Below are 25,071 nucleotides of genomic sequence, written 5' to 3' on the forward strand. Positions count from 1 at the left end.
TCCCGTCTTCCAGACTTCACAGAAGTTCTCCTGTAAATCTTTTGGAACTAGCATTCCTGAAAGAAAGCTGTACCAGTAGATAGTGCATCATTTGGTTGTGACTTTCTTGCTGTTCATCTGTGATAACTTGAACAGTTGTGGTGTGTGAGACATGGCAGTTGAGCATAATCACCATAAATGTAATAAAGTAATCTAGAAGTAATTATTATAGTTATCATTGTGAGTAGATTATTACTTGTTGTAGCTGGTGTTTTAACTTTTTTCATTATGGAAGTAGCATGTAGTGGCAGCATCTACCACAGTTTATGCATAATTTGACTTATATCACTGAAGTCCCTTCTTCCAGGCAGAATTTATGGAACATGGTGTGAGAATGAATTAACACATATGAGGCAACATACTTGTACAGGCGTTTTAAAAAAATTCTCAGACTTTAATTTCTCTATTTTATATACACTTTACGAGAATTTAATATACATATATTTTACATTTATGACACAGGCACTTTATCCATTAAGTAATTCGGTACCAGTAACATCTCAAAGTGTGTATAACTCTTTGTATTTAACATAATGATACAAATGTTAATTAGGAACTAACATGATCATCGCTATCTGAGCTTGTAGAGCCATGATATCCACTATCTACTAAGCAAACTGTCTGCCTTTTCTTATTGATGAAAGACTGTTCAGCCACTGGATTACCTGAAGAGCTTCTATTCACAGGCACTGGAGCCATTTCCTTCACAGACCCCGCAGTTCCTTTCAAATGACATGATGTAGATTTGGTGTCATGTGATGTGGATATACTTGTATCAATATTAGAGCTACAAATGGGGGAAGTGAAAGTCTTAACCCAGGTTTTTCCTGAAGAAGCGAAATTTAAAACAAGTGATTTACTACTGCTGCTTCTCAGAACTTCTTGCTTTGCAGAAGAAGCCTCTGTGACTGCCTGCATTTCCTTATCAGCAGACAAACTAGCATTACTACAGCTAATATGAGTAACTGGAGAAGGCACATTTGAGATTAAGTTTTGTTTGACATTCATAATATTTTCTTGTGGACAGGGTGCCACTACTTTTGTATTCATGCATGAATCTGCAGGTAATACAGATGGACAGTCATTTTCTTCCATAAGCTCTAAAGTTTCCTTCTGTCCCTGTATATCCACTTCACTTGTGGTTTTATCAGTTTCAGAAGTACTGCATGTTTCAGCAGTGTGATTATCTTCAGTTTCACCTTCTCTGGTTAGGTGCCTATCTGTCAATACAGTTGCTTCAGGCAATGTCACAGTCTGTGGGATGGTTCCTTTCTCTCGCTTCTTTACTAATATCTGTGAAGTGTGTTTTTTAGTATCACAACTGCCATGTGTTCTCTTCAGTGGCTTAATCAAGCCACGCATATCATTAGTCTTGCTGCTGGGGAGAACAGGACGGTCTATGATGGCTTGTCGAGACTGCGACTGACGTTCTAGAATACCTAAAATGTGGAAATAATGAAAATATTTTAAAACAATTACATACCTATATAAAATCCCGTAAGAGTAATTTTAGATAAATGGTATATTCCTTGGTAAGTGAGCAGTGTAAATGCATCATACTGCACTGAACACATTTCCTAAAGGAACATTATATCAATAAAATTGTCATGAACTGTAACTAAAAACTGCATTATAAACCAGTTTGTGTGTGGCTAATTCTGAGTGTGGGAACAAACAATGGAAGAGAGAAGCACATTATTATGAAACACAAATCACCAGGAAACTACAGAACAAAATTCTAAATGCATGCAAAATTGAAATAAGTGAACACTTCTTTCACATACAGACTTTTTGAAAATATGAGGCAAAAGGCATCATTCATCCAGACACACGCACAAACACACACACGTGCACAAACACAAGCACGCACAAACACAAAATTAAAATAACACGCACAGAGGTGATTATAAATTGACTGATGCACCAGTTTTTGACTATTTCTGCATGGTGACCAAGAAGCTGAGTATCTTACTGAATTTTAAAAAAAATTTGTAACTGTTTTGGAAAATGTTATACGGGGTGTTCAAAAACTTTCTCTGCAGTGCCATATGATTTTTAGCTGTATGTGCCGTATGACTGTTCGCCTGCCTGGGTTACTTTCCTTCAAGTAAACTCTCACAACATTCCACTGTTCCGTTTATCTTAGCCAGCGTCAGTAGTATCGTTGGTGTGTGTTGTTATGTGTTCACATGAACATTTAAGTTTAGTTCCTTTGTTTTGTTCTTGTCACTGTTAAAATACTAACCACTGAAGAGCGTATGTTTTTAGTCGAACAAGTGTTCAAAGCTGGCAGTAAATACACAGTTTTAGTTCACCAAACATTTAATTCAGTTTTCTCAGTGACAATACTCCCACATCGCGATACTGTAAGAGATTTGATTAACAAATTTCAAAGTACAGGTTCAGTGACAGATGGACCGAGAAGTGGTCGTCCTAGCGTTTTGTCTGAGGATAAACTACTCAATATTTCCGATAAAATGTCCACGAGTCCAAACAAGTCAGTACGAAAAGTCGCCAAAGAAATCGATGTTAGTGTCGGAATGCCCCACACAGCTGTTAGGAAAAAATTAGAACTTTTCCCATACAAAGTGAGAGTTGTGCAAGAACTGAAAAGTACTGATCTTGGCAAGAGACTGCATTGTATTCAACAACAGGGGGGACACTTTCAACATTTAATGTGAAAATATGTAAGTAAAAATGAATATTCAATAAATTAATAACTTGTATTTCACTGAGTTTCATTTCGGTATATTCAATGTGGCATATGGCACGTGTGGCTAAAAATCATAAGGCACTGCGGAGAGACTTTTTGAACACCCCATATTATAATCAAAAACAAAAAAATTCTGTTGAGTGAGTTAGGACGTCCATTAAAGTACAAAGAAGTGTACAACATAGTAATATATCAATGAACTCAAACAATCAACCAATTTTTGAACAGGGATGCTTTCCCGATATTTTGAAATATGAAGATGTTAAAAACTCAAGAAATCTTCAAAGGAAGACATGTGAAACAACTGAAGGGACACAAAGAGTGCAATAATGTTAAGTGTTGGAGAAAGTAGCGGCAATCCACTATTCACTATTTTATTGTAAAATATATTATTCTCAACAACAAGGAAAATGGACTGGGAATACAGTAAAGAATTTCGTCAAAAAATGATATGAATAATGTTGCAGGTATCTTCTGCGATCTTGCAAAGCCCTTCGAATCGGTAAGCCATAAGCCCTGTCTTGCTTATCTACAAATCAGATAAATATGCAATTTGAGGCATTGGTCTACGATGGCTTAATCATACTTGTAGAACAGAAGGCAATGGGTAATTACCACTTTAAATCAATTGTCATTTTAAATGGAATACAGGATTACAAGTTCTGTCTCAATACTCCATTCTAGGGCCAAACCTGTTTTTATTCTACATAAGTGATCTATTGATAAATATGAAGTCAGTTCTGTTTGAAAATTTTACTTCTGTATCAATCAAAAGTAACAATGCAGACAGAATTTTGAGCTCTGTTGTGAACACTCTCAATATGTTAAAAAAAAAAAAGTAGTTCCAGTTAAATAGGTTGAAACTGAACACTGTTCAAAATCAAAAATTTAAAATGCCACAACATTAAAACAGATCACAACAATCAGCGTTTCAATAAATTGATGCAACAGAATTACCTGGATACAATTTGGACAAGAATTTAAGCTGAAAGATACATGTTTAATTCCTAGCAATTAGATTAAGCAGTTTTACATTTTCTGTGTCAATGGTACTGACATAAATAATTGAAAAATAGCATATCATAGTTATTTTGAATATATCATTAAGTATGACATAGTTTACTGATGTATTTCAGGTATTGAAGCTTCAGAAGAAAATTGTCAGACAAATGTGTGGTGAACAACAAAAAGAATCTTCCCTGATCATCTCCATCCTATACATTTATGAAATTATATTATTTTCACACAACAGACTAAAATTATTTGAATAAACTCATTTTGACCAAACTTACTGCATATGAAACAAAGATAATTTCATGCTTCCCAAACATTGATTGAAAGTATATGCCCAAACAACACTGTATATGGGGATGAAAATATATTATAAATTATTAAGGTGTGGTGATATCAAAATACACATCACTGTGAAAAGTATGTAAAACCATCATAAAAGCATCTTTGCCACTGTCGGCATAGTTACTGACATTATTTGCAGTTGTTGATCTCCTGTTTGTTGTTACGTCATATGCTTGCATAAAAAGTTACTATGGAATACTGAGCAATACTTATTGTGAACATGAGAATAAGTTCGAGTTCCTGTAGTGGTGACCCTGAAAAGGAAAGCAAAGTTTAAACACTGAAACATGTAGTCAGAAAAAATGGATCCATTGATGCAAGCACCCAAAACTGGAATCAGAATGGAAGAACACTTACTGTGTGACTTAGGATCATCATCTGTGACTTTTATTTCGCCAAAAATGGCATGATAAGGTGTAAATATACAATATGGGAGTATGTGCAAAGGAATTGAAATGTTAAGCTTCCCTTATTCTGGTTGAGACGACCTCAGATTTGGTTCACACAAATTGAATGCATCTTTCAACGTGTTGGGTGTTCGGTAACACTGATAGATTTAATATCATGGTCTCACATCTGGATTTCAAAGCACTTACTTACATTACTTTACTTTAGGCAATCAGACCCAGAGGACCGCACGCTACTACAAGGTTCCTCCTTCACTGGGTTTTGTTTTGTGTCTCCTGGTGCCCATCATTCTCTATTCCAATCTGCAGCAAGTCCTCAAGGATTCCATCCCTCGATCTCTTCTTTAGTCTTCCTGGTGGGCGTCTCCCACAGGGAATATAATCCATAGCTTTCAAAGGCCATCGACATTTATCCATCTGACTGACTTGTCCTGCCCACATAAGGCACTTGGTTCTCATCAGCCCTAGAATGTTTGATCTATTGTACATTTCGTGTAGTTCACAATTATGTCTGATCCTCAATTCTCCAGTGATCTCATCCTGTACCGGACCAAAGATCCTCCTTAAAATTTTCCGCTCAAAAACAAGAAGATTGTTCAAGTCTTTTTTCCAGACACTCCAAGTTTCAAACCATACAGTATGACAGGTTGAAACATTGTTTTATACAGCTGGAGTTTCAAATTCCTCAAGAGACCACGTGATGCAAGAAGTTGACTGAGACCAAAGTATGATCGATTGGCAGCTTGGATCCTCGCTTTGGCTTCTGCTGACAAGCTGCGTCTTCTGTAAAAATTAACCCCAGATATTTAAATTCATGAACCCTTTTGTAGAATCAGTTTTTGACTATCACAGACTGGAGTGGGTCTCTTGTATAAGCATGGGTCCTGCTCATCACCAGATATTCCGTCTTTGATTAATTCACAAGGAGTCCAATTTCGCTTGCTTCTGCCTCCACACTTTCATTCATCTGCATTAGTTCCTCCTTAGATCTGGACAACAGGGCCACGTCATCAGCAAACGCGAGATGTATGTTTTTCTCACCCTCTACCTCAATACCCTTGGAGCTTTTACGAGAGGCTTCTCTCATTATCTTTTCAAGTGAACAATACCAGTGACACACCATCTCCTTGTCTCAACCGTGTGTTTATGTTAAAGCTCTCTGTGAGTTGGTTCCCAAGCTTTACTTTGCCTTTTGAATCAGTGAGACATACTCCAACTAAGCTGATGAGTTTCTTAGAGATTTAGAAGTAACTAAGGAAATTGAAGAAACATTGCCACAGCAAAGTTACACTACGCTAAAGCAAGCTTTCATACGGTGCTACACACAACCAGAACAGTGACTACAAAAGATATTCACACATGAACACATGGGCCTTAAGACTCGGTCACAAGTGCTCAAAGCTCTATGTATACTAGCAGGCCCTACCTGAATAATCTTTAAGCGTGATATAGCTTCATAAACTTCCAGCCACCATGTTCGCTGTCATTGCAACACAGACAGACGTGGCATTGCAAGTGTTAGCAAAGAAGGAGACAACATTGCAGGTTAAGTAAGGTTTCTGCATGTGCAAATATCAGCAATAGTCAAGACAAGAAAACGGGAACAGGCAGAGAAGTGGAAGCTGGCACTATTAGTCCCGCAATGTGCACAAACACTTCTCACCAACTCCACACACTGAGTGAACCCATCTTGAAGCAACTAGCATCACAAGAGGGGAAAAATAAACATGCAGGTGGCTGCACACCAACAGTAGCCATGAAGTTGTAGTTTGAAAAATAGAAAACTGCTGTGCATCATGACTCACTGGAATGGTGGTGCTGGTACCATACGTCTTTTGGAAACTCAGCATATCAATGCAGTCAACCCTGCAATTACCCAAATTTCAAAGCTGGCTGCTAACATCCATTCAGCAACAGAAGTGCCCAGACAACAGAGTGGAAAGGGAAACACCCCATTAGCAGCAGTCAACCCGTCACACTGATTGGTCATACAGGACCAGTTATTGGACAAATTTCGAACCGATATGGGTTCGAAAATCAGCATCTGTCCAAGAGGTGCTTGTGACACCGATGGCAACAATGCAATACATAATTATTGGGGCCACTGATTCCAGGATCACTACCTAAGGTGAAAATGTCTAATGCTACACTTGGGTTCAAACTTCCAATCGACATAGACTTTTATGATTGCAGATATGCCTGACAAGATCAGCCACTGATTAGTACCAGTAACCACAGAATGGATAATGACTACTGTGTCTTCCGAGTTTGGTCAAATGCAGTGTGACGTGCCTGTGGCTTTACCTTCATTGACATGTGATGTCTCTACTGTATCATACATGCCAAAGAATACTGATTTGTTTCCATGCCCACAATGAAGTATGCATCTTCAAAAAAGAATAAAGCCGGGAGTCATAAAGATTCAAGTGCTGTCAACAATATCTGAGGAGCCACTTTTTCACAACTTACTTCTAGATTTTCCGGCACTCATCAAACCCTTCTGTGCCACCAGGAAATGCTCACACAATACTCAGCATTCCACTCACAGTGTCTGCATCCAGAGAAGCTACTCAGAGCATGAGCAGAGTGCAATCAACTGCTGGAAGCGGGTATTGTGACCAGGTCGGATAGTCAGTGGGCCTCCCCAATCTACATGGTTTGTAAAAAAAGAAAATTCCTGGAGAATATGTGGAGATTACAGAATGCTTCACAGATACACAATCTGAAACTGCTACTCTGCACCAAATGTAATGGATTATTTACAGCACCATTAGTAGTGCAGAAATATTCAGTGTGACAAACTGCATCAAATTGTACCACAAATTCTCATGGCGCCAGCTCACATTAAGAAAAACAGCAGTGATCACACCATTCAGCTTATATGAGTTTCATGTCATTCGGCCTTAGGAATACTGCACAAACTTGGCAATGGTTCATGCTCAAAGTGCCTAGAGAATTACCATTGTGTTTTTTGCTACATGGACGGCATTATCGTATTATCTGCCACAATACAAAAGTGTGCAGCACACCACAGCAGCTTTTCAGCTGCTTAAAAGAATATGGTGTAATTATTAATGTAGGAAAGTGTGTTCTGGAAAAGCAAAAGTTTAAAATGGTGGGATACTTGGTCTCCCCAGCAGGACTGTCAGCATTGTCATAACAGATTGAAGCAGTATAACAGATGCCTCTTCCCACAACTTACAAGAGACTTTCAAATTCTTAGACACGCTGAACTATTATAGACATCACTAGTTCACTTAGCTGCTGTCCAAGAGCTGCTCTCGACATTACTCGCCAGCAAGAATACTACAGGGAAATGTAAGGTACTGTAGGCTCTGAATACCAAGGCAGCTTTCCAAGACTTAAGGAAACATCTAGCACATACACTGCTGCTAGAACACCCAAGACTGAACACACTCTCTTGTCACTTATGGTAGATGTAAGTCTAACAGCTGTGGGAGTGACTCTGCAACAGAAAGTCAAGGGCAACTGGCAGCTACTTGCCTTTTTCTCTAAGAACCTGACTCAAAAACACTCAACATGGAGTGCAACTGACCGTGAGTTGCTTCCTATTTACTTAGCAATTAAAGATTTCCGCCCATTGGTCGAAGGGACATTTTGCAGCCATTTTTCAGTGTGACACTGATCTCAACTCACTGCACCACTGCAGGCAGGTCGAGTACTGGAATAGTGCCAGTTTAAAATCTATTTGTTGGACAGAAATAGTGTTAGAACAACACGATGATCTTATGTATATAGACTGAAGTGGGGAGTGAAAATTTGTACCAAGTTCGGGAATTGAACCTGGATGTCATGCTCACTAGGCAGTGCATTAGCCACTAAGCCACCTTGGCACAGCAGTTTGCACAACTGCACGCATTACCTTGGCTTGCCTCCCTCCAAGGTGGTGTAGTGGTTAGTGCACCTGCCTAGTGAGCATGAGATCCAGATTCAATTCCCGAAATTGGTACAAATTTGCACTTGCTGCTTCAGTCTATATACATAAAATCGTATCTGTATGAGACCAGTAAAGTCTCTGAGATTGTGTCATTTCATTTGTATAAGTACCTGCACCTGGATTTCAGGCTGGATATGACCATCAAACTGTGTTGCAGCTCTGGTGTATGCCAGCCCAAAATGGGCCAAATGATGTCTGGTGTGAGGCTGCAAGAGGAGGTGGAGATTAGTGTTTAACGTCCCGTCGACAACGAGGTCATTAGAGACGAAGCAGAAGCTCAGGTGAGGGAAGGATGGGGAAAGAAATCGGCCGTGCCCTTTCAAAGGAACCATCCCAGCATTGGCCTGAAGCGATTTAGGGAAATCATGGAAAACCTAAACCAGGATGGCCGGAGACGGGATTGAACAGCCGTCCTCCCGAGTGCTGAGGCTGCAAGAAGGAAGCAGTGGCCCTACATACCGAAACAATACTGTCACGAAGTTTTTGTCATGCTGCATAACCTAGCACACCCAGGAGTCTGAGCAACAGCCAAACTAGTCTTTGCTAAAGCTGTGTGGTCAGGGGTGCACAAAGACTGTTGCGCTTGGGCACGCACGTCTGACATGCCAGTGTAATATCGACAGGCATGTATTCGCACCTGTTTCACTTCCTGACATTATCAACCACATTTTTGCACATACATTTGGGCAGTATAGGGCCACTACCATACTCTGACAGACAGTATTTGCTAATGATCATCGACTGTTTTATCAGGTGCCCACAGATTGTCATGGTACAAAATATATACACTGAATTGGCTGCAAGAGTATTGTTGCTTGCTTGGCTCTCCAGATTTGGTATTCTGCGAGACATAGCTAAGGATGACAGGAAACAATCTGAAAGCCAACTTTTCAATGAACATCTCCTATTGTGCGGCTGTGACCACCTCTGCATTAGCTATCATCCAGCGAGCAGTGGAATGGTAGAGTGATTCAACCATAGCCCTAATATGCAGTTCATCATCATGGTCAGCAAAACTGCCACTGGTTCTACTCAGGTTGAGAATGGCAGTGAAGGAGGACATCAAGACATTTTGTCTCTTTGAGGCATACCTCACCTAATATTGGCTACTGAAATGCTTGTTGTTTCACAATGAAACAATTTATTTCACAATGTCAATTACAATATGGCCATTTAATACATTCCCAATATGAATATTTTAATTCTAGAGATTACAATTGTGAAAATGATAGAGTGCCTCTCACCCTACAGTGGAGATGCTCCAGATAGGCACAACAAAAAAGACTGTCAAGCAGGTAAGCTTTTAGTCAAAAAGGCCTTCATCCGAAGCAGAAAATGTGCACGCGCGCGCACACACACACACACACACATACACACACACACACACACGCACACACGCACGCACGCGCGACCAGTCTCCAGTCTCTGGTTACTGAGGCCAAATATCATAATCTCAACAATTACTAGCAAAAAGAAGTGCGTTTACACACACGCGACCAGTCTCCAGTCTCTGGTTACTGAGGCCAAATATCATAATCCCAACAATTACTAGCAAAAAGAAGTGTGTTTCCTTACTTTTGTTTCTCCACAAAATATTCACAGCACCTTCCTTTGATGTTCTCCCAGCCACACTGGATGAAAATGAAAAAAAGGTAATTGGCCCAGGTGAAGGATGCATGGTTTTCAGGTCATGACATCATACTATGTAGTAGAGACTATTTGGAAATCCATTTGAAACAACATACTTCAAGAACTTTCCATGATATTAATGCACTGAGGTTGGGGGCAAGAAGACATCAAGATGGACAGCCCTCAATAACAGGGCATATAGATGACACGCTTAATGTCTTGAAGGATTTTCTTAATACAGCCAAAGTGAAATCTGTACTTGTATAGTATGCATGAATTGCAGAAGTTGCTGCAGTAACACAAGTACACTCTGTTAAAGAAGAGTGCTTGTATTGATTTGCAATTCCTGGTGAGGGAACAGATTTTTGAGAAAGCTTGTTGGCGATCAGAAACGGAATATTTGTGAAAAAACTCAACCTTCCAGTATGATCCATCAGTTGCATCAAATGACAAAAATACTGGTGATACTAACTTAAGCAGACAAAAGTATTGCTGAGGTTTTATTCCAAGACAGGCTAGCTGCACTAACAGACTGCTGTCCTACTGTGTACTGAAAAAGTCAGTATTTGAAAATGTTGTGTTGTATGTATAAATGTTTTAGCCACTAACTTTGTAAATAAAACTGTGAACAGACTGAAAACTTGCATTAAGTGTAACATTTTCTGTTACATCTTGACTGTGACAGCTTAAATTATGGGAATGTGAAAAGTTTCACTGTGCATTTGGTGATATGTTGACCACCTTCGAATTGTATACGTCATAGGCAGCGTTTAGTGAATGAAATGTTCAAGACTAACGTATGACAAAACCAGTTGTGAACACTTTCTTTAGCAAATACCATCTGTAACTTACAGAATACAATATATGAGGGAAACTGGTTAAGACTGCTATTGTACAACATGATTACGTCTACAATAAAATAAAGAGTACATTCTCTTTATTTGGAGATCTTACCTCATATCTATATTTGTCTTTTCTACCCATTTTAACATACTGAATGTTTGAAACTCCCCCCCCCCTCCCCTCCCAACCTTCATCTGTGTATCTCTCAGTATTAAGCTGACAATTTTGGAAACTGTATTTCAAATTATTTCTATATTTTTATTTCAAATCCTCCTTTAGTGAAGAAAAGATGACTTTATGTCATCAGTTCTACTTACTCTGAGCAGGTTTCAAGGCCAGTAGCTTAGCTAAATGCACATCTGATTCTAGTTCTGGAAGAAGTGGCAGATCTAGTCCAAATTTATGAGTCAGTGCTCGATCTCGAGCCTCTGTTTTCTTTTGAGCACGTTTTTTTGCCTGGAACAAGTATTTTAAAATTACTGGTGCAGTCATATACATGCAGTCAGTAAATACATCTGGTACCAATGGTCAAGCAAACAGAGTTCTCTAAACATTTAGAAGTTGAGAGGCATGTAACATTAATTTAGCATAGAGAAATTGATAGATAATTTTCACAATGCAGTAGATGAATTAAATAATTTAAAATAAGCATATATGAAACATCAGCTGTACGATTATATATTTATGCTCTACCGGTTTTGATTATTACTATCATCTTCACAGGAGAAAAACAATGTATATCTCCTGTGAAGATGATTGTAATAATCGAAACCGGTAAAGAATAAACATACAATCGCCCAGCCGATGGCACAAATATACTTTTTTCAAATTATCTAACAACTATAGACAGTCATTATCAAACAGCTGCAGACAGTCACATATGCAAAAGCTCTATGAATTAAATCAGGTGAAACTCAGGGAATTAGATTAGGAAATGTGACACTAAGGGCAGTAAATGAGTTTCATTATTGCAGCAGCAAAATAAGCAGCAATGGTCACATTAGTGCCAGACAGGCAATTTAAAAAAAAATTCTGAAAAAAAAAATTAATCTGTTAACATCAAGTATAACTTTAAATGTGTGTGGATGGATATGTGTGTGGGTGCAAGTGTATACCTGTCCCTTTTTCTCCCTAAGGTAAGTCTTTCCGCTCCCGGGATTGGAATGACTCCTTACCCTCTACCTTAAAACCCACATCCTTTTGTCTTTCCCTCTCCTTCCCTCTTTCCTGATGAAGCAACCATGGGTTGCAAAAGCTTGAAATTTGTGTTTGTGTTTGTTATTGTCTCTATCAACATACCAACACTCTCATTTGGTAAGTTACAGCATCTTTGTTATTAGATATATTTTTCCCACATGGAATGTTTCCCTCTATTATATTTAAATGTTCGGATATATTTTTGAAGGTGTTTGCAGCATTGCACTGTATAGATGTTCTGCACAAACTCACCAGTGTCAAAATCCATGTCACATTCCTATCCTGTGTACCTGCCACCTCTTTCTTCTGCATTCCTATCCCATGCAACTGCTGCCTAACTTTCTGCCATCAGGCAATCTTCCCAAACTCTCCTTCCTGCTTCCTGCCCCTTTCTTCCCTGACCCAATCCACGTGACACAACCTCTCATCTAGTCAAACTGCAATTCTGCCACAGTGCTCAGCCAGATAGTGTAGCTGTGTGTGTGTGTGTGTGTGTGTGTGTGTGTGTGTGTGTGTGTGTGTGTGTGTGTGTGTGCTAGCTAGAAAATGGTTTTGTCTGAGAGCTAGCAATATTTTCAGTCTACTTTATCTGCCTGTCTACAGCTGAATGCCTCTACTAATCAGAGAACTGTTACCTTTTCTTCTAAATTATTTAAATATGCAGTTATACAATACACTCATAATTACTGCAGCATGTAACTGAAGTTCAGTGGTTTACTATGTTCCTATTTCAGGTGAGATGCTCTCAGAACTGGTGGACCCAATTATACAGGGAACTTTAGCTAACATGAAATACAAATCATGGAGCAGCTCTCCCACATTGAAAAGCTTAGGTGGAAGTGAAATTTACATCAACTGCCAGGAAAAATAATTAAAACCATACAGGGATTCAGCCCTAGACAAATGACCCTGAGCTCTGACACTATATTATGCACTGAACTGGATAGAGCACTGGTTAAGGCACTTCTGGTATCCCCAGACGTGTTACTGCTACAACACAGCATACTAAAGTGTAGAAATTAGAAAAAAAAAAATATTAAAACTCATTCAAATAGTCATGAGCAAACTCAAGTCAATGCCAGGGCAGAGGCAGAAGCAGGAAGCAAGCCAGTATGATGCAAGTAGGTCAGGTCGACAACACATTACAACACTATCTGCCTGAGTGAGGACATGCCTTCGACAGGAAGAAGACATGACAGAAAACAAAAGGAAGTTAGACAAGCATATTCATTAGCTCATAAGACATGTTACAAGAAATTCTCTCTCTTTCACAAGAGTACATAGCAAGGAATCAACCTGGCAGTGAACAGCCTGTTAAGTGAATATAGCAGAATGAGGACGCCGCACAGCACTTGATTCTATGATTACAACACTGTAGTGAAACTATGCCACAGATGCTCCAGCACAGTGTATGAACTAGGCGAAGATGCACTTGAGATGATGACCTCCACTTCATGAACATCGTGCTGCTCACTGCCTGCCATCTACTGATGGACAAACAGTGTCTTCCAAAAATACCACACTGCAGGGTGCTGTCAGCACAGAACTTCAATGTGGAAGCCAGCAACAGGACCACTTGGGGTTCGCATTTCTGTTCAATTCTCTGATGCCTCCAAGGGCTGCAACCTACCAAGGATAGACACCATGTACATTGTGGGTGGGTAATGGCCACTGACACCTTCTCCTGGGCATGAAACAGCTGAGCTGACTCGACGGGCAGAAGCTAGAATCCAACATGCAGCTGAATGTGCACCAGCTGAGGCTGGTCCAAAAGAACGGCGACTTATAAACATTGTGAGTAAATAACTGGACTCTAATATTAATGTTTTACTAGCATTGTTGATGCTTGACAGGTTCCTAACAGCTGTTCTGACCTAAAACACAGGCATCTCTGCTCGGCCCTCTGTAATATCGAGGTTGCCACTATTCTCGCATGGCTGAAGAAACTACCAGTCCAAGGCTAGATGCTGCTGTCAGCACCACTCCCATTGCATCTCATGGACAATACATTTGACTGCAGTCTGTAAATATAGGTATCAGCCCTGTAGCTTGCAGCCAATGCTGTGTTTACTGGAAATTTCATCCTTAACTTATTGCTATGCCAGCTTGTTGCATCCATGCTATGCATTTTCTCTTTGCCTACTGTTCAGATTTTTACTTGTGACTATGGTATATTCAACTATACTTTTCAGGGAGTATTTCCTTTCAAAATGGACATAGCATTGCTCAGTTTAAGCTTTTGTCCCATCTTTAATTGCTTTCTATGTTTTAATATATTTTGTGCTCTTAAGTATTAAATAAAATGATACTTCCAATTGAAATAATCGTACTACGCAACACATAATTGTCAGTTACAAAAATAAAATTATTGAAAGTAATCTTGCATCACAGTCATGCATTTATAAAACTGAGTAATCTTAGTGAAATTTGTGATTTCTATATACCCCACTGACATGTGTCTATCAGCAGTATACTAGAATAAGTGTATACTGGCCAACTATTTTGTCCTCATGTAAATTTACTGATTATATTTTGCCAAACAAAAAGGAAGTATGTGATGGTTATAAACTACATTCAAATTGCAAGTATGCAAATTCAAAATAGATAACAAAGCTAGAAGTCAACTTTTATGTCAGGAAGGAAATCAGAAACGTAGATTATGAGAATTTTATGAAAGGATGGATTGCTATGCACCATAAAGACCTTACTGCAATGAACAGTTGGAGCTGGTGGTGGTAGTGGTCATGTGTGTGTGAAGTATGCTTGCTTGTGTGAATTTGTGGATGTCTTCTTTGCTGAGGAAGGTTTTGGCTGCTGAAAGCTATAATGTGTAATAGTCTTTTCATTGAGCCTGTCTACAAGTCAACGGATCATCTTTAAGGTGAGTAGCAATCTATCATCATCCTAATATTGTTGATATTCCATGTTGGAGTTTCCATTGTTTGATTACGAGAATTTATTTGATAGACAGGTACACCAAATAAAACGAGCAACAAGTGCAGCATCTTAGAAAATGAAGGTTATAAAGACATTGATGAAACAGGCAATTATTAACACAGGTACATATGCAAATGCAAAATATGTACAACGAAAGCATAAGAAAAGGAGATCTCAAATGGAATAAGGAAAGTATTAAAGAGAGTAAGATTTCTAAGCAAACAATAATATGAACAAAATAGAATTGTTTAATTAAACAAAACTATTTGGATACTTCTTCAGGTGGGTCAGAAGAAGAAATAAGAAATTGGTAAGAGAAACAAAAGGGCATGGAAAAAATTAACTTATTTTGGATAGGTAGCAAATCTCACCAATTAAAATGAGAGCAAACATGGCAACTAATGGCAGGAAAAAAGTACAAATATTTAAAGAGATGAAGGAGAGCATGAATATTCACACTGCCCCACAGTGAGTAACAATCCACAATGGCAGTGTGAATATGTTAAATATGTATTCAGGATAAGATATGAATTATGATAATTAACAACAAAAATAATGACAATATATAAGTAATGGCAGTGAGATGTATAAATCCATGCGAGATATAAGGATTGGTAAGGTGTTGGGAGATGGTTAAACCTGAAGGGAAAGAATGTACAAAATAAAATTTGCAAAATTATTAAGGGCATAAATCTGTTACTGGATGAGATTCACCTAGAGCAAACACAGTTTTTTTCCTCTTAATTTTTACCCAGACACATTTTGCACAAGTTACAGGCATCATCAGTGTTTTTTTAATGCTACATGCTTTGGGAAAACAGAAAAAATGAAGAACTGTGAAAAAATGCCTTACAATCTGTCTTTTTTCTGGTTTTACCATTATTTTCACAATAAAAACTGCACTTCTTAGGTTTACAATGTCATTGTGAGAGTGGAAGTCTAAAAGTACTGTTTTTCACATGAAGATAACTGGGACCAGAAAAAAACATGACAAACTGTGAAAGAAAAACAACTTAATGCAAAACATAAAAAACCACAGCATATGAGAACAACAAAGAAAATAGAAAACGCACTTATGCTGTAACTTCAGCAAAATATATCTGGATAAAAATGGAAAGGAAAAAAATGTGTTAACTCAAGATGAAAAAACAAATTTATTTTTATACAAATATGGACACGAGAGCCTCAACCTCAAGAGGAATATTAACAGCATATTTGTAAAAGAAGACAGTTTGCCAATGAAATAAAGCTGCAGCCCTTCTGCTTCACTGGAAAGGCAAATGATGCTTAAAAAAATTATATGCTTATCAGCCTTGTATCTGTAATATACAAGATATTGTTGTCACCAACCACATAGAAAAACATTAAATTTTGATTGAGCAATGGAACAATCTGGTTTTGGAAATAAATGTAGTGTAATGTATATACCAGTTCAAACAAGACAAGAATAGAAGCTCCTGAAATGTGGCGTTACAGAAGAACGATGCAGATTATATGGGTAGATCATGTAACCAGTGGGGATGTATTCAATAGGACTGAGGAGAAAAGAAATCTGTGGCATAACTTGACTAAAAGAAGGAATCAGCACAAATTCTGAGACATCTGGGGTTACCAATTTACTGTATTTACCCAATCATGAGACGAGGCTTTTTTTTCCAAATTTGTCATTTGAAAAATACAGGGTTGTCTCATATTCACAGATTAAACTATTGCAGCTCAGGTTAACATTTCTGCATTGTTAAGTCGAGTATATAGATGTCGCCTTACATTTATAGATGAAAGCGTTGGCTATTGAGGTCATGTACAAATTTATTTTGAAGAATGTCGAAGTGCAGGGCTGGGCAAATGATACTTGCATTTGAACAGGCTCAAGATTTCCCAATATGCCACAGTGCTCAGTACAGTATCAATGCTGCTCAAACAATCACATGACATTTCACTCATATGGGACTAGTGGAAGGAGTATGCGAGAAACATTAACTACCCACTACAACAGTCTACTGCTCTACTGAAAATGTGACAATTCTGTGAAACATAAAAGGAAATTGCATTAAGGTCTGTCATCCTACAAACTCTTGTTGTATTTGAACAGTTTTGCAATAAAAGTTCTCATACTTGTATGGATACCATATACAAACATTAATGTTGATTGTTAAGTAAAGGCAAGGCAACACTCAAAACCGAAAAATGTTATCCTTCAAAAAACACTACTTGATTCTGAACACAGATCAATATTTTATTTGATTATGAGAGACTGTAATGATTTACCAAGTGAGAAATTCATCCACTGTTCACGTGTTACAATACTGAGTAAAAAGTTTACCAGTTTTTAGTCAGCTTTAGAACATAAAGGTGACATTCTGGTGAAACAAGAAGGAAAATTAATATATTATACTGTAATAGTTGTTGCAAGAATAAACTGCACCAGCAAGACCCATTATGAAGATATACCAAGGATGGCATGATGAGTGAAGTTTGGGAATTTGACTAAATTGTGGTTGTGATATTTCATTTATGTATTAATTGCTGTTGTTATATATTACTTGCACACTAGAAGATACTGCAGTCCATGTTTCACAGTTGCTCAAGAACAGCACTGTGCAAGTGTTGGAGGGGGAACAGTAATACCAGCTTGGCTGAGAACTAGGATGAGTGTGGGGAGGGAGCAATGTGCGGGCAGCAAATTATGTCATGTTGCCAACTGTGGAAATATATACCATGTACTTTGGTCTTTTAGGAAAATCTACCACATTTAAACTGCAGTTTGCCTCAATCCATTTGCAATGTGTGCAGCACGACTGGCAGAAAAGACTGATAGTGTGCAAGCACAATGGAGGTCATATTGTGTGTACACTGTCATGCTGACTATGACAAGTGTACTAAACTTTAACAGGTTGTAACTCCTACATAAATAAAGATATCTTAAAACAGATTTCTTATGTATACTCCTGATAACGAGGTAGTCCAAACTAATGTGCCACATGATTCCCTTTCCATTTGTAGCAAGAGATATTGTAACATTCTAATTCAGTATAAAGGCAAAATTCGATATGTATTCAAATAAAAACGGCTGTGTTCTCAGGCTCCACAGTAACCCAACCTCAGAAATCACAGCATAGGAAGAAAATGCCAAATATTTGTGACAATGTAGACTTAAATTTCAGAGCTGTTCTATTAGGATAATGAGGATAAAATATAGTGATACCACAGATGATAGCGTTAATAAGTTAAAAATGTAGAAAAGAAAATGGTCTGCAAATTAATGTCAACCATTTATTTTATTTTTCCTTGTATTATCAAAATGTAGACACTCAATAAACAGCATAAATTTAGAGTATGTGTAATGTTAACTTCCTAGTATCTGTCTGTAAAACAGTTTGCAATTTTGACTAGCCAGAACGTGTTAATAATAAATTTTTCTCAAGAAACCACTTGAAAAAAATGGGTGCTGCCTTATAATCAGTGTTGTCTTACAGTCAGGTAGATACAGTAGTAATGGAAGGAAGTGTGTGGGTTGAAGATTGTAAAGTAAGAGCATGAAATGGATACAATAAGTAAGTTAAAAAGGATGTTAGTTATTTGCAGATGAAGAGGCTTGCACAGTACAAAGCAGCATGGAGAGCTGCATAAAACTAGTCTTCAGACTGAAGACCACAACGACAACAATTCTAACAAACTTGTAATAACAGTCCTTGAGAAATAAGGTATTTATTCATTATACTGAAGAATGCAATGTATATCAAAGTTACAGCTGCTCTTAAACTTTATCAAGATATTCAGAATTGATAACTGAATTTGGCAAGTAGATTTTAAATATGAAAAATCTTCTAATCCTGCCAGTCATATCAATGGATGAAACCATACCATTGATACCTACAGCCATGTCCGCTGGGGTCGCTGCAAATGGGGAATAACACAGTATATTCAGCTGATAGGTCAAGAGAGTACGCCATTGGATGATTTAATGCCCAGCAGTCAATGACCCAATCTGATTTCTGCCTGCAAGTGAATGTGTTCATTTCTATGGCTGACTAAAGTACTGATGACAACTCTGCACCATCCCAATTATTCTCTGGACTGATCCATGTAATTTATTTTTATTTATTTGCTGCTTTCTTTTAGTCTGTTATCCATATAAAAGAACAGACCAAATACTGACCATGAACAATTCTAATGGTCTCCAAATGCTATTTAATGGGGGAAAATTATATAAAATAACTACATTAAAAAATAACTAAAAAAAGTCTGGATACTACCATTTGGACATCTGGTACACAGATATCTGCGCATCCCAAATCCAGAAGGCACACACTACTGGTCTATTACACTATGCGGGATTGGTAGATCACAAATTTTGTAATTTGTTATCCTGGACTACACTAATACAACACTATACTACACAACAGTACACAACACTACTGTTCTTGGTATTAGAACCCAGCTGGATCTCTCATTTGCCTGGATGATTATTCTCTGGCATACTGATGTGCAACACAGGACTCGAAGGGGCTGGGCACCCAAGGTGGCTGTCAGGTCTGAGGAAGTCCTTCCTGGTCCTCCCTGAGGCTCATCTTCTCACTGCTTCCAGAATGTTGTTGTATGTGGCATGTCTCGTTATCATGATGTAAGGCCCCTTCTTGGTTGTCTCTCAGCATTCTGAGTTTGTGGTTCATAAGCCAATATCTTAGCTGTAAGTGAGTTCAGCTTATGCCATAGTTCTTCATTCCTTATTATATTGTAGACTGTTGCATTTCCAAATTCATTCCTGTCTGTCAGTAACATCTTGTCTAATGACACACCTCCTGGGGAGCCCATTGCTCCACATTCACAGGTGTTTGTGGGCACTGTCCTATTTTTGGTAAGTACTGGGATATGGTCCATGTCGCAACAGATAATGTATAGCTCCCTTGGTCGGAAGGAAGTATGTCATTCCTTTTCTTTGTCTTATGTTACGAAGAAACTGGTTGGTTCTCATTCCTGTTTCTCCACTGTCCCAGATTTCTTGACATTCTCTATCAATGTATCCTTTTATTTCCTTGCTCAATACAGCTTCTTGACCTTATATTCATGCATTTTGAGCCAATACTGGGCACCTCTCTTTCTTACTGCTGCATCTAGATTTAGCAAGCCTAATTTCACTGGCAATGTCTCAGTCAGTGTTGTTCTTTATGTGTCATGTTTTGAAGTACACTTCTCTTTGGTCACTGTAGAGCCTGTGCTGTCCTTACCTTTCTGGCTCTTTGAGCCCAAACGCCCCACCCGTAGCCCACAACAGCAAGTCAGATTGCATTGTGATACATTCTTATCACACTTAGTGGCAGCTGAAAACTTCTTTGGGCAACTGCTGCTACTTTATTTACGATTTTAAGGTGTCTCATTTCTATGTGTGCTTGGAAGTTCTGCTTTTCATCGATGGTAATTCCTTTTCTGTACATAGGATGGCCATTATTCTGCTTGCTGGATCTCTCAATCTTGATAATGTTCCTTTTAGTAACATATAGACTGCTTTATGCACTGCTATTGTTAGTTTTTTCTATGCACCAGTTGCTTAGTTTTTCAATAACTACCCTACTTTTTCCTCTAATTTAGTCCTTGTGTTAGCAGACACTATAATTACCAGATCACCTGCATAGATGATGCAGCCCCCAGTGTTTGTTATACTCTGAAGCTTGTTCATTAATGGCTCCACACCAACAGTCCAGAACTCTGGACCACAAACAGAGCCCTGTGGACACCCTTTGATGGTGCTCCGTGTTGCACCTGGGCCTGATTGGGATATGGGTACAGTGACGTCTGCCTACTGCTATTCACTTCTACTTCGGGAAACTACTATACCATTCAGCTATGCAGTTATTTTCTGCCATTCAGCTATGCAGTTATTTTCTGCCTCACATACTACTTGTTTACTCCAATGTAATTCCAGTTGTGCTACTCCCCATTATTTTCATTTGTTGTTCTGAACAATCCACTGAATCAGTAAAGGTTATAAACCATATATCATTTATTTTGTGTTTCAGTGTAATCAACTTTTGTGATCTATATTGGGGACTGCAAAACCAAAACCTACGCAGCCTCAAAGAAAATGTTGAGGGTCTTGTGTGTGTGTTTGAGGTTTACGGGCGCTGAACAGCGTCGTCATCAGCGCCCAAGCACATAAAAACAGGAACACATGCAGTGAAGAGACTAAGACGAACAGCGATCAAGGAGAATGGCTAAAAGACGCAGATCTGACACAGTTCCAAATCCCCACATACAGAGGCAAAACAAGAGGAGAAGGAACACACTAAAAAAGGAAAGGAAACACAAGGAAAAGAGAACAGAAACCAAAGGGAAACAAGGAGGTAATCGTGACTGGCGGACCTCTTACCTAAAACATGGGTGAGCCAGTCACCCAGCAGCACATTAAAACCCTCTCCCTAAAATCCGAGGCAACAGATTGGACAGGACACAAAACCTTAAGACCTTAACCACAGTCGCTGCGTCGTCTTGCAAAATAGAGGGCAAATCTGGTGGCAAAGAAACCACCGCCCTCTGGTCAGAGAATAAAAGACAGTCAAGTAAAATGTGGCGGACAGTAATCTGGATGCCACAAGCACTGCAGATTGGGGGGTCCTCCCGCTGGAGTAAAAAACCATGCGTTAAGGGACTGTGCCCGATGCGGAGGCGAGTGAGGAGAACCTCATCCCGCCTGTATGACTGGTAGGATGTACGCCATGGTCGCGTAGTGGCCTTTACCAGACGCAGCTTATTGTCAGCAACTGCCAGCCACTCCTCTTCCCATTGATGCATAACACGAAAACGCAAAAGGGAGGTTACAGCATGGAGGGGGACGTCACATTCAACAACGTGAGGGAGGGAACATGCATCTTTGGCAGCCACATCCGCCAGTTCGTTTCCCCTAATACCCACGTGCCCCGGCACCCAGCAGAAAGAAACCTCCTTCCCCTGCCGTTGCAGGTGGAGTAGGGCATCATGGATGTTCTGGACGACCGTATCCGCTGGGTACAAGTGTTGCATGGTCTAAAGGGCACTCAGGGAGTCAGAACAGATGAAGAACTTAAGACTGGGACACATCTCATCTGCTCCAATGCCCGCAAGATTGCAAACAATTCGGCATCAAGGATGGTAAACGCCGCAGGAAGCCGTAACTTGACGACTCGATCAGGGAAAACAACAACACAACCAACAGAGTCCCCCTGTTTAGAGCCATCTGTGAATACAGGTACATGGTCTGGATGCTGGTTTAAAATATCGTAAAATAAGGAGGTAAAAACAAATGCTGGAGTGCAGTTCCTCCAGTTCTCCGACAAGCCTAGAAGGATGCTGGGCCTCTGGAGCAACCAGGGAGGCAGGCGAGTAAAACCTTGTCGTTGGAGGGGCCACACGCTCCACACCAAGGGACTCAAGCAAATGCTTGGCACGAATCCCAAATGGTCTCGTTGCCCTGGGACGACTGGAAAAGAGACGTTCCATAGGCGGTCGGGCAATGGTAGGGTACGCAGGGGAGGTAGGACAGGAAAGGAAATGACACACCCGTCGCACCATGGGGAGCTTCCACCGGACGGCAAGCGGCGGTTCCCCTGCCTCAGCACACAGGCTGGGGATGGGACTGGTACGGAAGGCACCAGTGGCCAGCCTGATACCCTCATGGTGTACTGCGTCAAGGATCTTCAGATATGAAGGCCTTGCTGACCCATACACGGTGCAAGCATAGTCAAGACGCAATCGGACGAAAGCCCTATAAAACTGCAGCAGACTCGCCCGATCTGCTCCCCAGGACCGATGGCTCAGACACTTCAAAATATACAGTGCCTTCAGGGCCCGCACCTTGAGGTCCTTAAGGTGAGGCAACCACGACAACTTGGAATCAAAAGTGAGGCCCAGGAACCTCACAGTGTCTCTAAAAGGAAGAACGGTGTCCCTCAGATGCAATTCAGGGGAGGTAAAAGGACGCCAAGAACGATTAAAATGAACACACACAGATTTGTCTGCAGAAAAGGTAAAACCCGTCTTTGCAGTCCACACCTGTAAGCGCTTTATTGTAAGTTGCAACTGCTGACTAACAGTGACAAGACTGGAGGAAGAACAGAAAACAGCAAAATCGTCCACAAACAAGGAGCATTGGGCAGGACTCCAGATAGTGGACGTGATACTGTTAATAGCGACGGCAAAGAGAGTGACACTTAAAACGCTGCCCTGAGGAACACCATTCTCCTGCACGTACAAATCAGATAGCACATTACCAACCCGATACCGAAAGAGGCGGTGAGAAAGAACGGACCGAATGAAGATGGGGAGATGGCAACGAAAGCCCCACTCATGGAGTTGATTGAGGATAAGGTGGCGCCAAGTAGTGTCATACGCCTTATTAATGTCAAAGAAGACCCCTAGACAATGCTGGTTACGTAGGAAGGCGGCCTCAAGCAGGGTCAAGTTGTCTATAGTGGAACGACATCTCCGAAAGCCACACTGAGAGGGGCCAAGGAGCTGCCTGGTCTCAAGCAGCCAAACCAGACGGCGGTTGACCATGCGTTCCAACAGCTCGTCAAAGCAATACTGCGATAACTACTATGATGCGTTCGGTCCTTCCCTGGTTAGAGGAGGGGAATCAAAATCGCCTCCCTCCACGAGTCAGGGTACGTGCCGTATAACCATATCATATTAAAACAGTTCAGGAGAACTTCCTTGGATGGCAGCAACAAGTGCCGCAGCATGCTGTACCGGATTTGATCATGACCAGATGCAGTATCATGAGCCACAGTGTGTGCCGAATCCAGTTCCCACATTGTGAACGGGCAGTTATAGTGTTCAGAATTTAGAGACCGGAAGTCCAAGTGACTCCTCTTGATGGCAGTGCGGTAGCGGCAGAAATCTGGATCACAGTTAATAGTGGCGGTAGAGTCCGCAAAATGCATGGCCAGTGTCTGGGCAATGTCTCTCGGTGCCGTGAGGAGACATCCCTGATGCAGCAATGTCGTGACAGGTAGCTGGCTGAGTTTCCCGGAAGTTCTCCTGATGGCTTCCCATACTTTCATAGAAGTAGTGGAGCGAGAGATGGAGTTCAAGAACGATTGCCATGACCATCGTTTGCTCTCTTTAATTACTCGCCGCACTCTGGCCCTTGTCACCAGAAAGGCCGCAAGATTGTCAGCTGAGGGACGGCACCTGAAGCGGCGCAGAGCTGCACGGTGGGCTCGGATGGCTGAGTGGCACTCAGTGGTCCACCAAGGGACAGGACGCCTCTTGGGATGACCGGATGACCGTGGGATTGACAATTCAGCAGCATGGGAGATCACGGCTGTAACATGGTCTACCCATTCGTGGACACTGGCACGGTGTTCCAAAACAGCCAGTTGGCTGAAAAGTGTCCAGTCAGCTCTGCAGAGGTGCCACCGGGGCAGCACTGGTAATGCCACAGCCTCATCCAGGAGGCGAATCCAAAGGGGGAAGTGGTCACTAGAATGGAGGTCAGCAGCAGCCTCCCACAGAGCAGAATCCGCAAGTGCTGGAGAGCAAAAGGAAAGGTCAATAGCCTATAACGATCCGGAAGCAGTACAGAAATGAGTGGGAGCACCAGAGTTGAGGAGGCACAGTTCTTCAGACATCATGACGCTTTCCAGAATGCGACCCCTGGGGCAAGTAGTCGGAGAGCCCCATAAGACATTATGAGCGTTGAAGTCCCCCAGAAGAAGAAATGGGCGGGGGAGTTGGCTAATAAGGTCCGTGAGAGCCTCAGAGTCTATCGCATCCTGAGGCGGTAAATAAACTGAACAGACTGTGAGCCTCCGACCCACAAGAATGTCAACTGCAACTGCTTGCAAGTCGGTGACGAGAGGGAGCTCAGATGAGGGGTGCTTGTTACAGACAAAAACCGCAACACCATCCTTTGCCCTTTCCCCCGTCAGATCATCTTTTCGATATACGGCATAGCCCCGTAAAGAAGGAGCATCAGTGACCCGAAAAAGTGTCTCTTGGAGACATAAGCACAAGGG

At 40.5% G+C, this 25,071-nt stretch overlaps 1 protein-coding gene across 1 annotated transcript in view; it reads right to left on the reverse strand.

The window, feature by feature from the left end:
• Positions 1 to 398: 398 nt before the first annotated feature.
• Positions 399 to 25,071, reverse strand: part of LOC126281504 (probable splicing factor YJU2B) — a 65,784-nt gene continuing 41,111 nt past the window's right edge. The window contains exons 5-6 of the mRNA XM_049980519.1: positions 11,263 to 11,401; positions 399 to 1,478 (exon numbers count right to left, since the gene is read on the reverse strand). Coding sequence (XP_049836476.1) covers positions 589 to 1,478; positions 11,263 to 11,401 — 1,029 coding nt within the window. The 3' untranslated portion in view covers positions 399 to 588. The remainder of the gene's footprint in view (positions 1,479 to 11,262; positions 11,402 to 25,071) is intronic.

Source organism: Schistocerca gregaria, chromosome 7 (assembly GCF_023897955.1).
Source record: "Schistocerca gregaria isolate iqSchGreg1 chromosome 7, iqSchGreg1.2, whole genome shotgun sequence".
Classification (NCBI taxonomy): Eukaryota; Metazoa; Arthropoda; class Insecta; order Orthoptera; family Acrididae; genus Schistocerca; species Schistocerca gregaria.